Genomic DNA, 16,023 nt, shown 5'->3' with positions numbered 1-16,023 from the left:
CATCTCTCCACTTCTTCTGTGGTCATAAGAGAGCTGCCACAGCTTCAGACACCATAAACACACGAGGCAATGGGAGAGAATGCTTTCCAGAACCTGCCCCCCAAAACCCAGTTGACTTCCCTTTCACGTCTCATTAACCTGAATTGTATCACGTACAAATCCCTAAACCGGGAGTGATCAGAATTTTCTGTGAACGGCCAGGTTAATAAATATTGTTGGCTTAGAAGACATGCATTTGGTTGCAAAAACTGAGCTCTGCCATTGGAATGTGAAAACAGCCGTAATAATGCTTTAACAAATGAGAATGGCCATGTTCCAATAAAACTTTATTTATAAAGACAGGTGGCAGGCTGGATTTGACCTACAGGCTATGGTTTGCCCACCCCTATTCCAGATCAGCCATTTCACAATTAGCTTCAGATCCCAACTAACAGGGAAACATGTCACAGCTAATTTGTTATTAATTTATAATAGTAGTATTTGCAAGTGGTTTATTCTCTGCTAGCACCCAAGAAAGGATATTCAAGAGGCTCTAATTTACAGAAGATCACTCGATGGGTAGGCAGATGAACAGAGCACAGTAGAACTGGGCCACCAAAATAAAGTGAGACTAAAATTTCAAAGAAGTTCTTATGTGTGAAGAGCATCAAAGGAGGCATGAAGATTCAGAACTTGGTTAAACTTTGTTCAACTTATTTTTAAAACATAACCTTTACTAAAACATTTTTATTAGAGTTAGGGTTCACTGTAATTCTCCTAAAAGTCTAAATTTCACTCTTTGGAAAGTACTTTCATATCCTCCTTTTATAGTTAAGTCAGGACTGGAAAGAACACTCAGTCCAAACCCCAGATTTTACAGATGAGGGAATGGAGGCTCAGAGAGGGCAAGCTAATTTCCCCCAGATCACACAGCTACTCAGTGGCAAAACCAAGACCCAAATTCAAGCTGTGGTAGGTTGTAGTGTTATTCAGAATACATGCTGCCCCTCCCAAGAGGTGGATTATACAACTCCCTGCAGGGACAAATTCCACTATGTGTTTGTAGTGCCCCTCCCTTCTGTTGAGCTCAAGAGTGGCCACAGGACTTGCTTTGCCCATGGAACATGGGTGAGATGGCACGTGTCACTTCTGATTGTCACGTGTGTCTGTCCTCTGCCACAAGATTAGTGATGTGCTAGGCAGAGGTGCTCTGCCAGCCTACACCACAGAGTGAAGAGGATAAAAAGTACAGGCACAACTGACCCATGATGGACAGGTCACACACATAGGGAATATACCACTGAGATCTGGGGCTGTTTGTTACCACAGCATAACTGAGTCTGTGCTGATAAATACATGGGCTTTACAACACTAAGTGCTGGGCTCCTTCTCACCTGGAGAATCTCAGGTTCCCAGCTGTATTACATGGACTGAAAACACACATTTTAGAGTTGGCCTGCCTGGGTTGAGATTTCACTAACTGTGTGACATTGGTCACATTGCTCTCTGACCCTCAGTTTCTTCATCTGTAATGTAACACTGGTGCCTCCTCCTGGGAATATGGTGAGGATTCAATAACTAAGCCTGTGGTTTGAGGACTCCTGGCTAAATGTTGGTTGCTATTATTCAGCATAGTCTCTCCCTGGGGACTTTTCAGCAACAGTAAGGTGTGGGTGGTGGGGGGCTCACTAAGACTGTTCTGGGTCATTACACATGAAAACAACAGTCATCCTTCCAGAAGTCACTCTCCCCGATGTGCAGTGCTTATAGTCATCACTGTCTCTGCTACAGGCCAAGGGGAAGGGACATGAGTAGCTGTTGCAGAGGGGTTAGGAGCAGGGCTCCTAAAGTCAGCCTGGTTAGGGTTCAAATGCTCTCTCTCTATCTCTCCTTCCTGTGCATCTGTAGCTAAGTTATTAACCTCACACACTCATGCCACTCATTCTTGAGTGCTCATGTGTGCCAGACATGTTTAAAAGGATGGGGAGAAGTGTGTGACCAAGACCTAAGAAGGGGAGGTGCATGGGAGATATCAAATATAAGATTCATTGGCCATCACTGCCTTGTGCCACGTCTAGAGCTCAGACTGGGGGCTGGGAGGTGAGTCCAGAAAACCTCACCAAAACATCACTGGTGACTTCAAAGGTAAAAGAAGACAAAGAGACTGTATGTGTGCCCTTGGCAAACATTGCACAGGAACCCTTTGGATGTTTTTCTTCTCTTCTCTTTTCTCTTCTTTTCTTTTTTCTTTTTCTTTTCTTCCACATGTCACCATGACTTAACAGCACTCACTCCTGGGCTATTGGACACATATCTTTCTTGCCTCTGACAGAGCAAACCTTGAAGGTGGAAAGCAAGCTTTTTATTTGGGGATGCTGTGGGGGTTTATTACCGAGTCACCACAGAAAGCAATGAGGGTCTGTGAGAGGAAGAAGTACAGAAAGTGGAAAATCTCCAGTAAAATAATTGCAAGGCAACATTTCAGGGTAGTTTAAATTCCTACTGCATTTTAATGACCAATATAGAAGATATAAAAATGTCTTTTACAGAGAAACTCCAACCTTTTGTTTTCCTCGTTATTCTAATAGATCAAATGGAACATATAATATGATTTTTAAAAAAAAATTTTCATCAAACACTGTAATCAATCTTTCATGCTACAGATCTGTGTAGTTACTGCTTGTCACACACTCAAAATAGATGTGAATTGGACTTCAACAGAAAGGAAACTCTGCTCTTTTACAAATTCCATCCTTAAGCATTTTCCTATTCTGTTTGGTCAGATTTAACTGGAAGTTAGCGTTTCCATTTTCAGGCACTGAGGTGGTATTGATGGGGATACACTGATGGGGGCTTTGGGGTTTTAGGAGGTGGGGGCAGTTTTTTAATCCATTAGCTGCTTCTGCCTCAGTTCACCACCCAGAACTAACCCCAAGCCCACCAGATGAGGTCGGGAGGCATGGGCTGGCTAAGGCAGGACAGCGACCTCTCCCTCAGCTCAGCCTGTATGTCAGGGGTGGAAAGGACAGAGGGCCAGGTTTGCCTGTGGAAATGGCAGGCCCTTCTCCTGAAGGCCCTTCCAACTCAACTGAAGCATCCTCTAAAGTCAGGGGATGTGGCCCCCTCGGGGATTTCTACAGTCGAACTTTGTTTTCTGCGGCTAGTAACATCGCAAATGCAGAATCTGGCTTCTCTGCCAGGACTTCAGGCTTGTCAAATTCGACCACCTGAAAGTCAGAGAAGAAGATCTGAAATGGGCAGAAAATATACACTCACCTAGAGTCCAAACCACTGAAACCTCTGGGGAGGTTACGCCAACAACTTCCTGTACCTTCCCATTTTCCATGACCAGGACAAGGTCACAGTTGAGAACTGTGTTGAGGCGGTGGGCTATGGTCAGTACTGTGCAGCCTTTGAAGGCATCTTTGATGGTGCTCTGAACGAGGGTGTCAGTCTTGGAGTCCATGGAGGCAGTGGCTTCATCAAGGAGAATGATCTGTTGTGGAAGGCACACTGCATAAGTCACATTAAGCCAAAAGTGCGTCAGAGGGAAACGCACGGTCTTAGCTCTACTTATTTAAAAAGGAGGAGGAGGAGGAGGAGGAGAAGGGGTGAAAAATCAGGAATTGTGTGTCCTCTCAAACATTAAAAAAAAAATAACAGTAAAATAAAAGTCAGTTCACACCACCTCCGTCTCCTTCAGAGGGACTGACTAAAAGAATAAGGTGGTATATGATTTACTTCTCTTCGTAAATGGTTTATTGTAATCTTACAGACTGGTCGGAGGCTTTATCTACTGTGCTAACATGAATCAGCATGAGCTATAATAATTTGTATTTGTGTCCCATCACAACTATAACAAATCAGCACAAACTTAAAAACAACACAAATTTAGTGTCTTGCTGAGCTGGAAGTCAGAGATCCTAAAGTGAAGGTATTGCCAGGGCTGCATTCCTTTTGTAGGCTCTAGGGACAGACTGTTCCCTTGCCTGTGCCAGCTGCTCTGGGCCGCTTGTGTTCCTTGGCTCGTGCTACCTTCCTGGCATTGCTCTAATGGCTACTTCCATTGGTCACATCTCTTCTTCTCTTTCTGACCCTTCAGCCTCCCTCTTACTCAGAGCTGCACGATTATACTAGGCCCACCCAAGTCCTCCAGGAAGATCTCCCCACCTCAAAATCGTGGACTTAATTACACTTGCAAACCCCCTTTCTCTCAGGTAAGGTGGTACATTCACAGGTTCTGGTTATCTGGACGTGGACATCTTTGGAGGAGGAGGGCACTGTTCTGCCAACTGCAATGCAGGTTTGCAAGTCAGAGGGCCTGAGCTCAGCTCTAACTCTGCTTGACCTTGGTTAAATTACTTAACTAGCCCCAAGACTCCATATCCTCATCTGTAAACTTGCCCCAAGACTCCATATCCTCATCTGTAAAAGGGGGTTATACCTTCTTCTGAGCATGAAACGCAAAGACGACACAACACACAAACCGCTTCGCAGTTCAAGGTGCCTCAGTCAGCACAGAGCACGTGCTAGAGCTGGCTGCCTCTCCCGACAATAGGACCTCTACACAACACACATGCTGAGTTACACTTTGATCGGGGTGGAGGGAATGGGATTTCTAAAGCAAAGGCAACCCGTTCCTTGAAATCGGTAACCAAGGATGACTACGTCCCTAAGAAAAATGAATACAAATTCTACGGTTCTCATTTCTTAGCATTCTGAAGGTGTTCTTTAGCACGCTGGGTATTGTTTATCAGGCCTCGGGATTGTTCAGGGACAAGGCAAAAAAGAGTCGAGAGGCAGATTTCTTACACTCAAACCGCTTAGGAAGACAGAGAGAATACCTAAGCAAGGCTTCCCAGGGGGATGCCCAAGGGAGGCAAGTGCTATTGCTGTAAATGGCTGTTATTTTTCAATTTTTACCCCTTACAACTCTGTCTTAAAAGAAAGTGATCGGTTTTTAAATGGCTCAATTGTTCTCTCTTTGCTGAAAGACAAACGCGGGGCTCTACCTCCTGGACTGACTGGCGCTGCGGGAAATATCCAAAATTTGACCAATCCATTTTCCGTGCTGTTTCCTTACTTTTGAATTACGGAGAAGTGCACGGGCCATACAAAGCAGCTGACGTTCCCCCACTGAGAAGTTTTCTCCATTTTCTGTGACTTCTGCCTGTAATTTTTCCGGGAGTTTCATTATCTATAAAATACAGAAAATGCCACATTTATGCTGATGATCTATAAAATTGTCCAGCATCGTCTGTATTGATTGCCCCCTGCTCATGCATTCATCAGCTGGCTTTATTTTACCGAGGAAAAAAAAGTACAAAACAACAATCATTTCAACACTGCAAACAGGCACCAGGGAAAGACCAGGGAGTAGGCGGACATTAATAATTTAAAATCACGGTATGATTCATAGAGCCCCGTAGACACCTTGCCAAAAGAGGACAAATGGTGCACATATGGCTCCAGAGAAACACAAACGAAGTGTAAATGGCTTCCAGGGTCCCCATTTCCACGGAGAGAATAGACATTGGATAGGAGAGTTTTCTAGTCATCAAAGAAAGGTAAGACATTGTCTGATTTATGCAGTCATAGTGGCGCCGGGGCAGGCTCACCTTGGTACCGAGTCTTGGTGGAAACAATCCCCTCCGTGCTGCAGAGGTGGCCACGCTCACCTGCTGACTCCCGCTGTAGCTCTTATAGGATAGGACCCCATCTCACAGGAAATGGCCGTATTTGCCATTCCTGGAGCATGCCGTGCCCCCTCGCCTTCCTGTGGCATCTCTGTTCCCAGGAGCAAATGCCACTATTGGCAGAGCAGCAGGATGCCCCATCTGCTCTAGAGTCATCTCCACTTGGGTTCAAGTCTCCATTCTGCCACTTACTAGCTTACACATGTTTCTTCCCTGAGTCTTCATGTCTGTGCCTCTAAAAACCGGGATAGGAGTCCCAACCTCAGAGGACTGTAGTCAAGACAGGACAAAATGAGATAAGACATGCAGAGCTCTTGACTGGACCACTGCAGAGGCCTAATACATGTTATCTATTGTTGCTTTTAACAACAGAGTAAATCAGGATCACGTTCTACTGACATGTATGATGCCAACAAATAAGCTTGGCCAAATGCTGGCCCAGTGCTTGTCCAGTTCAAACCTGGGCCAGGTATCTGGGGCCCTAGTGCTGGGAAACAGGTTCATCCTGGAGAGCCCCAGAGACCTACTGTGTCTCTCATGAATGTCCTCTCCAGAACCTGCCAGAGCGTCTCATCCGAGTGGCTCTCAAAGGGATCCAAGTTGTACCTGAAATAAAGGAAAGAGCAGGGAGCTGGATTTCTGAGGAAGACAGGAGGGGGGAGCATGTTTCCTGCAGCATATGGGAGAGAGTGAGAGGTGGTGTGTGATGACCCCCATGCCTCCAAAAGCGGTGCTTAGCCAGGACAGTGGTCCATAAAATGACCAATCTCAGGCCAAGAGAGCAAGAACCCTCAGCTCAGTGATGGAACAGAGACCACCAAGGCAGGTGAGATAGTACTGAGTAAGTACTCAGGAAGACACATTGACTTGGTCCTCACAACGGCCATGTGTGGCAGAATGCATTTGGCGCTCTGCAAACTCTTGGTGGAGGTGGAGGGGTGGGGATTCACTCTGGCATTGCATTCACGCCACCTTCAGAAGACGTACAGCTGCAGCTCCCAGCCACTTGCACAAGGTGGCTATCCCACTGGCTGGGTGTGAGTCTAGTATACTACTTGATTGGGTGCTCAATGGGACAGACATCCCTCACATCAGAGGGGCAGCCCTTGCACTAGACTGAATGAGAAACTGGTTTTCTCCTTGTCCCTTGATACCGGATCTTGAGTCCTGCAGAATTTGCAACCTACTGTTCTTATACTTAAACAACTCCTGTTCACTTCTCTGTGGGAATAAACTGATGCACTTCCCTATGGATGGTTACATGCATAGAGTGACCACTTACTTTATTTCAAAACTGGGTTCTTTTGAGAGTGGCCATTGCTAAACGTGATAGGATGCTGAGACACAAGCATAAACCGGGGCTCTCCAGGGCCAACTGGGATATCTGCTCACCCTACATGTAAGCTGCTTGCTTATTGGTGGTGTAGCTCATAAGATACAGGTAAAGTTCATGTCCTTGGCTCCTCCCAAAGCTTCACTGAGGAGCAGGTACGATCAGTGCCTCATGATGCTGGTTCCCTCATCCCCACTGTGGGCACTTCACAAATTCCTGGCTGGTCTGCCTTTACTCTCCAAAAAATAGGAATGCATGACGATCAAAAACAGCTACCTTACTGTACCTACAAACAGGACAGGATCCTGGGGGATCACGGTCAGCTTGGTTCTGAGGTCTTCCAAACCAATCGTGCAGATATCCACCCCATCAATGAAGATCGTACCGCCGGCTGGCTCCACCAGACGAAACAGGGCCATTCCCAATGATGACTTTCCTGGGAATGATAAAAGCGATAAGAGCAAATCAAACATCAGTTTGCACTTCCATCATATCCAAGAATCTCATCAAGGGAATTTGTAATGCAGTAAAATGGCTCCATGCAGATGACCACGCAGACAGAAAGGCCTCACTCTGTGGGAGCAATCCACTGCCCTGACGCAGTTAACCTTCTCATCCCTACAGGGGCTCTTAACACAGGACTCATCCTCTGGGCCTTGTTTCAGCAGAATGATTCTCATTTAATTACTTCAAAAACCGATGTGTTTGTTTCCAACTCCACACACCCATTCAACCTGAAATCCTAATTTACAGTAAAGAGATTTGAGGGGGAGGAAATAAACCAGCCAATCCATCACACGCACACATACGGTTGCGAACGCACGTGTTTGGACACACACACACACCCCACCCTCTGGTGTGGCTTAACCAGCACACGCAGTAGAAATGCAAAGAAAACAACTTGCAAAAAGCAGTCAGAGCTGATCCTCACCAGAACCTGTTCTTCCGACGATCCCAACCGTCTGCCCACTTGGAATGACCAAGTTCAGCCCGTCAAGAACCAGGGGAGTATTGTCTCTGTATCTCATCTGATAGTCTCTGAATGTTATCTCCCCACGGCTGGGCCAGTCATGAGGACAAGTCTCCACTTTGAGGGGGTGAGTGCATTCAGGAACACAGGTCTGAAAAGCAGAATGACCAATGACAGATTCATAACCATTTGCTTTTCCATTCATTTCATTCATTCATTCATTCATTCATTCATTCATTCCCACCATCCTAGGTACTGGTGTTCATGGTTGTGAGCTAGACCAATAAATTTAGTCAAGAACTTACATTCCAGTGGGGAACTCAGATGATAAACAAGAAATGAAATCAGAAATGAAGACAATAAAACAAAGTATTGCAGAATACTATTCTACAATATGTTTATCTATATATATTATAGATACAATATGTGTATCAACAATACAATATTCTATTGTATTCTATAAAATGCAATACTGTAAAAGAGAATACAGAATGTGTGTGGTAGAAATAGGTAGGTGGAGTGAAAATAACTTAAGGGTCAAAGAAGGTTATCAGAGGATGTGGCATACAAGCTGAGACCTGGAATGCGAAAAAGATGGCTGCTATAAGAAGATTTGAGTCCAGAGCCTTCCAGGCAGAGTGGACAGCTAGTTCAAAGGCCCTGAAGCCAGGGCAAGCTTGGTCACTTTGAGGAATAGAAAGAAAAGTCATGTGGCTGATGCTTAGTGAATAGAGAGATAGGACTATTGTCCCTACAAGAGACAGCTCCTACTGGGCCTTGTGGGCCTGGGCAAGTGTCAGCAGTTTGACCTTGAAGCTATGTGACAAATCCAGACCAAGTCTTGAGATTTGCAGAATTCAATCAGATATGATTTCAATATCCGCAGGAGTCATCATGGTGTTCGAAGTAGGAAGATGACAAGAATGCAGAATATCAGATTCAGAGGTCTTTAAAGTGACATGGAAAAGACATTTCAGTTTCCCAAGAATCCAAGAAAGGCAAAGTCTAAGTAAGGAGTAGAGAGACTTGACTGTGTTGTAAGACCAATGCCTCCTCTGAAGTGATGAGTCTCTGTTAGAAATAAGAAGACCCTCATGTGCCCTGTAGTGTGGCTGACCAGCCCAAATCTGTGATAAGCAACCACAATTAGCTGAGAAAATAACTGTATTCTAGACAGTGAATACTTTTAATCCCAGGTGACCTAGCATTCATAAGAAAAAATATTTAAGAGAAGATTGAGGCACCTGTGTGGCTCAGTCTCTTAAGCATCTGACTCTTGATTTCAGCTCAGCTTGTGATTTCAAGCCTCAACTTGGGCTCCATGCCCAATTAGAAAGTATATGTATATTTTAAATAAGTAAATAAATATAATATATACATAAATAAGTATATAAATAAATAAATTTTTTAAATATACATATATTTGAGAGAAGCAAAATTATAACGGTAGTATTATCAGTTTAAGGACTCTGCATATTTGGTGTTTTAAGTATACTAATATTACTAACATAAGGGCCTGTGATTCTAATTTAAAATGGATAATTGAATAATTTATTTATACATGATTTTAAGTTAAAAGCTTACTGTTCATCTACAGAATTGGGATGCAAATTTAAAGCTTACTGTATTTATATGTGTAATTTATTAGATTTATATAACCTCTGGAAGGTTTGTTTGTGAAATCAGATAATCAAGATACTTAAGAAGGGAATGGAATGTGCTAAATTTTAAAATAGAGTTTAAAATGTTTTAAACTGTTTAAGTTTGTAAATGGGGCCAAATGCTATTCAGAAACCCTTAAAAGTGATTGCTTGACTTATCTAGACTTCTTCTCAAAGAATTGCAGGATTTGTAAGTTGAACATAAAAGCTTTTAGAGAGGGGATGGCTGGGTGGTAGAGTTGGTTGAGTGTCCAACTCTTGGTTTCAGCTAAAGTCATGATCTCAGGGTCATGGTCTCAAGGTCATGAGATCAAGCCGCACATAAGGCTCCTTGCTCAGCAAGGAGTCTGCTTGAGATTCTGAGATTCTCTTTCTCCCTCTTCCTCTACTGCCCCACATCCATGCTCTCTCTCTCTTTCAAATAAATAAATAAATCTTTTTTAAACGCTTTTAGAGAATTCAACTATTGTTTTTTTGCAATTTATAATTTCAGTCAATCAAATATTAGTTTTTAGAACTGATTCCTCTTTTTGTGTGCAGACTGCCCTTGAGGAAAAAAAAATGTTTTTAAAAGTATCTCTTCCTCAACCTCAAGAACTTTAGAGTAAATATGGGTTTTAAGAAGAAGGTTTGGTCCCACTTCAGTTTTAAAAAAGATCCCTTTCACATGTCAATAAATTAAACGCCTACATAAATTCTGCCAGAGTTAACTAGCCCCTCCTCTGGCATACACTAATTTCTTACCAAAATATACTCTCTGAGCAACTCCACAGAGGTGAATTTGGCCTGGGTCTCTGTCCCTGTGCGCACGCACACTTGGAGCAGTCCGCTTAGCTATTGTAGAGAAGCAAGCAGCTGGGTTAGAGCACTTTCCTCCCTTGGGTTCCACCGTTCCACCTTCAGGGGCAGCCCTTGTGAAGTACCCCTCCCCAGTCTCACTCAGGGCCACACAGAAAGTAGGCCTGTATTCCCATCCAAGTGCCTAGAAGTGAAGATACTGGGGTATTTTGCCTTTAAACATTTCCTCTGCATTCAGAAACAAATGGGTAATGGCGTTTTCCCTGGCAATCCAGGTGGCAAGTACCATCCCACCACAGTATCATTTTATCACTCAGTCTGAGCGACAGGGAGATGCTATTGAGCTGGAATTTCCCAATGCTACAAAACTGCTAGGTACCCCCCTCCACCTTGCTGCCATCTGGTGGAGTCCTGCACCTCTGTGCCCTCCCTGCTTTACCCTACCCACAGCCAAGCAGCAACTGAACTCCAATCACCACAGATCATCAGAGGTAGAAAAAAACCATTAAGCTCATCTGTTTGCTTCAAACGTGAGAAAATCTAGGCTCAGAGTGGGGAATGCAGCTTGCTAAGGTCATTCACCTCAAGCCAAGATCCCTCAGAAGCCAACCCTGAAATGTGAGTGTAAGCAGTGTATTAGGGAGATTGAATGGTGATCCCCCTAAAAGGTATGCTTACATCCAAATCCCTGAGTCCGTGAATGTTACCTCATTTGAAAAAAAGGATCTTTGCAAGTGGAATTAAGGATCTTGAGATCATCCTGGATTACCTGCATGGACCCTAAATCTAATGACAATTGTCCTTCCAAGAGACAGAGGAGAAGAGACAAAAGAGAGGAAGATGTGAAGGCAGAGGGAAAGATTGAAATGATGCAACTACATACAAGCCAAGGAATGCCAAGAGCCACCAGAAGCTGGGAGGGACAAGGAATGGATGGTCCTCTAGACCATTCACAGGGAACAAGGTCCTATCTACACCTTTGGGACTTCTGACCTTTAAAACTGTGAGAGAATAAATTTATCTGGTTTTAAGCCACTAGCTTATGGTAAATGGTTACAGCAGCCCTAGGAAATTAATCCAGGAGGTGGACCCCAAAAGTACCAGTAGGAGCCGGGAGAAGTGGGGCACAGAAGAGAAGGTAAGTCACAAGAGGTTCAGTTGTGGGTAACTGAAACTGAAACTTGATCCCACTGGAAGCTCTGGGACACTGTATGGAACACACTTGAGTCGTCCTAAGGAAGCTGGGCTACATCTCCACTGACCCCCTTCAATCATTGCTGGGCCACTGCCAACTGGGGGAGCTCCCCACATCTGTCACCTGCTCTGGGCTTGGACTGAGCACCTTCCTGTAGCAGCAGGATGCCAACTGACCTGCCCTGGAATGTTGGTGCATCAACAGCATCTGTCTCGGGTGCAAAAGGGGTTAGTCAGCTCAAGGCAGGACGAGGTCTTCTTCTCTAGGTGAGCAGTGGCTGTGGGCCAGGCACTGCTTGTTAGGGGAGGGGGGTTGCTGGTTTCCCAGGGCTAAATGTGTTGAACAAAACCCCTGCCCTCATGAGACTTATGTTCTAGTAGGCTGGCAGGATAAGACATGGGTAATTTCAAGAAATGGAGAGAATGCCAATAAAACAGGATGACGTGAAAGAGTGGCCAGGTTTGGGGGTGGGGTTACCTCAGTTAGGGAAGTTAAGGAACTCTATGAGTGGAGGCATTTACAGTAAGAAGTCTACCAGATTAACTCAGAGCTTGGGTAGCTCTGAGTAGCAGCAAGTGGCCTTAACAAGAAGAAGGAGGTGGGCCCAGCCGGTGAATGAGGGGACGAGTGGTGTAGGTTCAAACCCTTTTCCAGGTTCCCTTGCTGCTTTCCCAATTAACACATGCCACTGGCTTTCCATTTCTCTTAAAGCAGTGGCTCTTGACCTGGGTGATTTTGCCCTTCAGGAGGCATTTAGTACCTAGAGATACTTTTGGTTGTCACAACCTTGGAGGAGCGAGGTCCTGTTGGGATTTCCCGGTTAGAGATTCAGGAGGCTAACATCCTACAACACACAGGATAGCCTCTCACAAAGAGGATCATCCAGACCAACTTCCCATAGTGCCACAGTGAAGAACCTTTTTTTAAAATATAAAAAAAAAAAAAACCCTGTCATGGGTGACAAAGCCCTACAGAGTCTATTTCTGCCAATGCCTCAGACCTTATTTTCTATCAATCTACTCAAACTACATGAACTTCTGAGTTCCTCAAATGCACCAAGCTCCTGCCTACCCCAAACTTTGCCCTGCCCCCTCAGCCTGGAGCATTCTGCCTTCCATCTTCTTTGGATCTTTGTCATTCATGTATCAGTTTGGAAGTCACCTCCTGGCAGAGGTATCCTCTGACTATAGGATCTAATTTTGCTTCCCTACTGACAGTCATATTCCCTGCTTTATTATCTTCTTAACACTTAAAACAATTTTCAAAGTCTTCTCATTGATTTGGCATTTATTTATTCCATCCCACGTTATATCTCTTCTTATCCCATAATATAAGCTCCATGATGGCAGGGACCTGTCCAGCTTGTTCATTGCTGAATCCACAGCAGCTATCAGACTTCCTGGCTCATGGCAGGTGCTCAGTGGCTATCTGGTCAATGAATGAATGAGCCCTGCCCTTGAGAAGGGCTTATACATGTTTTGTTAGATTCAAGGGTATTAGTCCGTCAAGGCCACGGGCAACCTTCCATAAATTTAGAACTCCCCTGTCAGCACAGTGTTAGCCCAGTAAGTGCTCATTCTCCTCCATGATTTTATGTGATGTCACTTTGCATTCACTTTCTGCTCTGTGGGACTTCACACATCTAGGGAGTCTCATCTATTCTCAAGGGAAGTTCTGTCATTTGGATTCTGTGTTCTCCAAAGAGGGCTAAGGCTCAACAAAGCCACAAAGCCAGCTGGAGAAGTGTTCCCCTAGATCTCAGTGTGTTCAAATTCTCTAGCCTTACAGCAATATTGAAAACAATCTCATGGAAAGCTGATGATATCCCCAAAAAGCACAACCTCAGTTGAGGAAAGCTGTTTCACTTGGACCAAGTTGAATCTATTCAACATCATCTGCTTTCTATTTTACTAGGCAACAACAAATAAAAATATCCATCAATGAGGGAAACTGGCTACCCAAGAAAAATTCATTTTTCCCCCTTGAGATAAAGATCTGAGAATATATTTGTATTCCTTCCCTTTTCCAAAATGCCATTAAAATGATATCAGAGAGATTTTCAAAAAGGAATAGACCTTGAATGGCAAATGGGTTGGGAAGAGATACCTTTGAATGAAAGAGTCACAGATTCTGGAAGATGGAAAAGGGAAGAAAAGCCCTTTAACAGAATGGAGGCAGAATGTGTGGCAGGGGCTTACTGAGCCTTCTATCTAGCTTATCTATCTAGAACTCAGACAGGCTTCAGGTGTGAAAAGGAGCCACAGAGAGGCTGATTTGATTGGTAGTCTGTCTATAGACCCATCTATTTCCTTCCCCTCATCATTTTCCCAACCAGAGGTAGCTGGACACTTTATCCCCCAGACAAAACACACATACTCACACATACACACACACCCCTCAAGATTCACATTCAGATGAGTATCAGACCCAAATGACCTGGGTTCAAATCCTAGCTCTCACACATGACAGGTGTGTGATGTTGGAGAAGTCTTTCCGAGCCTCAATCTTCTCATCTATAAAATGAGGACTATGGCAGTACCCACCTCATAGGTTGTTATGGGAATAAATAAATAAATTTACAAGATTTACAACAGTACCCAAAAGGCATGTGCCTGCTGATTATTATTATTATTATCCTCTATTACTATTATTTCCCTATTACTGTCATTTTTCTAAAGAAAAAACCCCAAAACAACCAAAATGAGAATTATTTGTCATGGACATCACGGCTGCCACTCCAGCATTCTTCTCCTGCTCTCTATTGTGGGGCAGCTGTGTGACTTGGGGGTCAGATGGGGTGTGACTCCATCCTTTGGCCTAAGCCAGTCATCCCAATTCTATCCAGGCACTAATTAATTCTTGGATGCCCAAATTAATCCAGTAAGAGTAAAGCTCAAGGATTTTGCTCAGTGGCTAGTGTAGGAAAAGCTTTCTTCTTCCTTCCTGCCTGTTACAGTCCTCAGACTCTCAGTCACCACTGTACAACCATGAAGGAAGTCATCACAGAATAAAGACAAAGCCAAGGGCTATGATCCAACTGTTCCTGAAGCCCACATAACCACCAGACCTTTGAATGATGTAAGCCAGTCAGTTCTTTATTCTTTGAACCCATTCGAATTGGTTCTTCTCTTACAACCATCCTCCTTGGTATACCCTATGCCAGGGCCTCCAGGTCAAGCCTAACCTTACATGAGGTGTTACCTGGATGATGTAAGACAAAGACAAGCCTTTGGATGAAGCACTAATTGAGGAGAAGCTCAGGGTCACCAACAAGGCCACAATGAAGGTCACAATGTTCATGAGGACGTCCATTCTTAGAGCAAACCACCTGAGAGCACAGTTAAAGTATAGGAGGTGGCTGGAGTTTTCATCATTTAGCATCTTAAACCTAAAATTAAAAGATCAGACAAAATAGGAGATCAGATGTGCTTCCATAGACTTAAGGTTGGGGCTACTGGAAAATTAAGGCAAGGGGAATTTTTAATCAAGGACTAATGCACTTTACATAGGACTCCCTTACAATGTTGGGAAAATATCCATACTCTAAAATCTGCTGCCATAGGTCTCTTTGATTTGCAAATACCCCAAGTGACAGTACTGTGCTGAGTGGGTTCTTTCTCTTTCCCAGAAATGGCAACTAGAACTCACAGTTGAGAACAAAAGGTGCTCAGTGTCTCATGCTCTTCCATCAAAAGATCCCTATTTTGGAGTCAGCCACTCCCCACAAAGGACTGGTGGAATTGATAGTTGGCCCCCTTGATTCATAAGAGGGGTGAGGGCTAATTGTGGAGGAGGTTGCCTTCAGGGAGAATCAATGTTTATGATGGAAAGAGAAGGGAAAGGACTATGTTTGGTTCCCTCCTCAAATCAGAGAAAGAGGAGTCAAGGCAATTGCTTATAAAGCTGAGGGTCTCCTCCAGAAAAGAAAGGTGATATCTTGTACCCCCATGTGTATTCACTGAGCAAAAGACAAGGGCACAGAGTAGAGGGACAGAACAATGATACCACCAAGGATGAGGACAAGACCCGCCCCTGGAGTTGCTCATTCCCCAGATGTGTGGAAGGCAGATCCTGCCCATTCCTGCTATTGCTACAGTTGGAGGTGCAGAGAGGTGACATTTGGTGCTGCAGTCTTAATGCAGTGTTCCTTAGCGTGAGGCAAAGTGGCCCCGCATCAATGGAATGCAGTGTGAGGCTGCCCTGGAAGAGCTCTCTGGGAGACCCCGGCAGGTCTTGATCATCAACAATGCCCAGCAGAGCTGCTAGGGATTTGGTCCTGTTGGAGCTTCTACCTTGCCACAGCACATTGGCACATTTTGCCTGATTAGCAGAAATAAGCAGCAGGAAGGAGAGAATGGCCCAAGGATGCATCCTCCCAACTCCATTCCCTT

General features: G+C 44.4%; 1 protein-coding gene across 3 annotated transcripts in view; it reads right to left on the bottom strand.

Moving 5' to 3' along the window:
- Nucleotides 1-3,113: 3,113 nt before the first annotated feature.
- The window catches only part of ABCC12 (ATP binding cassette subfamily C member 12), a 65,216-nt gene continuing 52,306 nt past the window's right edge, over nucleotides 3,114-16,023 (bottom strand). Inside the window, exons 22-29 of one of the 3 annotated variants that reach the window (XM_045988498.1) lie at nucleotides 14,834-14,990; nucleotides 10,384-10,473; nucleotides 7,940-8,129; nucleotides 7,285-7,444; nucleotides 6,203-6,281; nucleotides 5,063-5,176; nucleotides 3,311-3,475; nucleotides 3,114-3,206 (exon numbers count right to left, since the gene is read on the bottom strand). In XM_045988498.1, coding sequence (XP_045844454.1) covers nucleotides 3,114-3,206; nucleotides 3,311-3,475; nucleotides 5,063-5,176; nucleotides 6,203-6,281; nucleotides 7,285-7,444; nucleotides 7,940-8,129; nucleotides 10,384-10,473; nucleotides 14,834-14,990 — 1,048 coding nt within the window. Of the gene's footprint in view, nucleotides 3,207-3,310; nucleotides 3,476-5,062; nucleotides 5,177-6,202; nucleotides 6,282-7,284; nucleotides 7,445-7,939; nucleotides 8,130-10,383; nucleotides 10,474-14,833; nucleotides 15,021-16,023 lie in introns of all 3 variants that reach the window. The other 2 variants (XM_045988497.1, XM_045988499.1) reach the window with 2 other exon arrangements.

The sequence above is a fragment of the Meles meles genome, chromosome 19 (genome assembly GCF_922984935.1).
Source record: "Meles meles chromosome 19, mMelMel3.1 paternal haplotype, whole genome shotgun sequence".
Classification (NCBI taxonomy): Eukaryota; Metazoa; Chordata; class Mammalia; order Carnivora; family Mustelidae; genus Meles; species Meles meles.
This window is presented reverse-complemented; position numbering and strand designations above follow the sequence as displayed.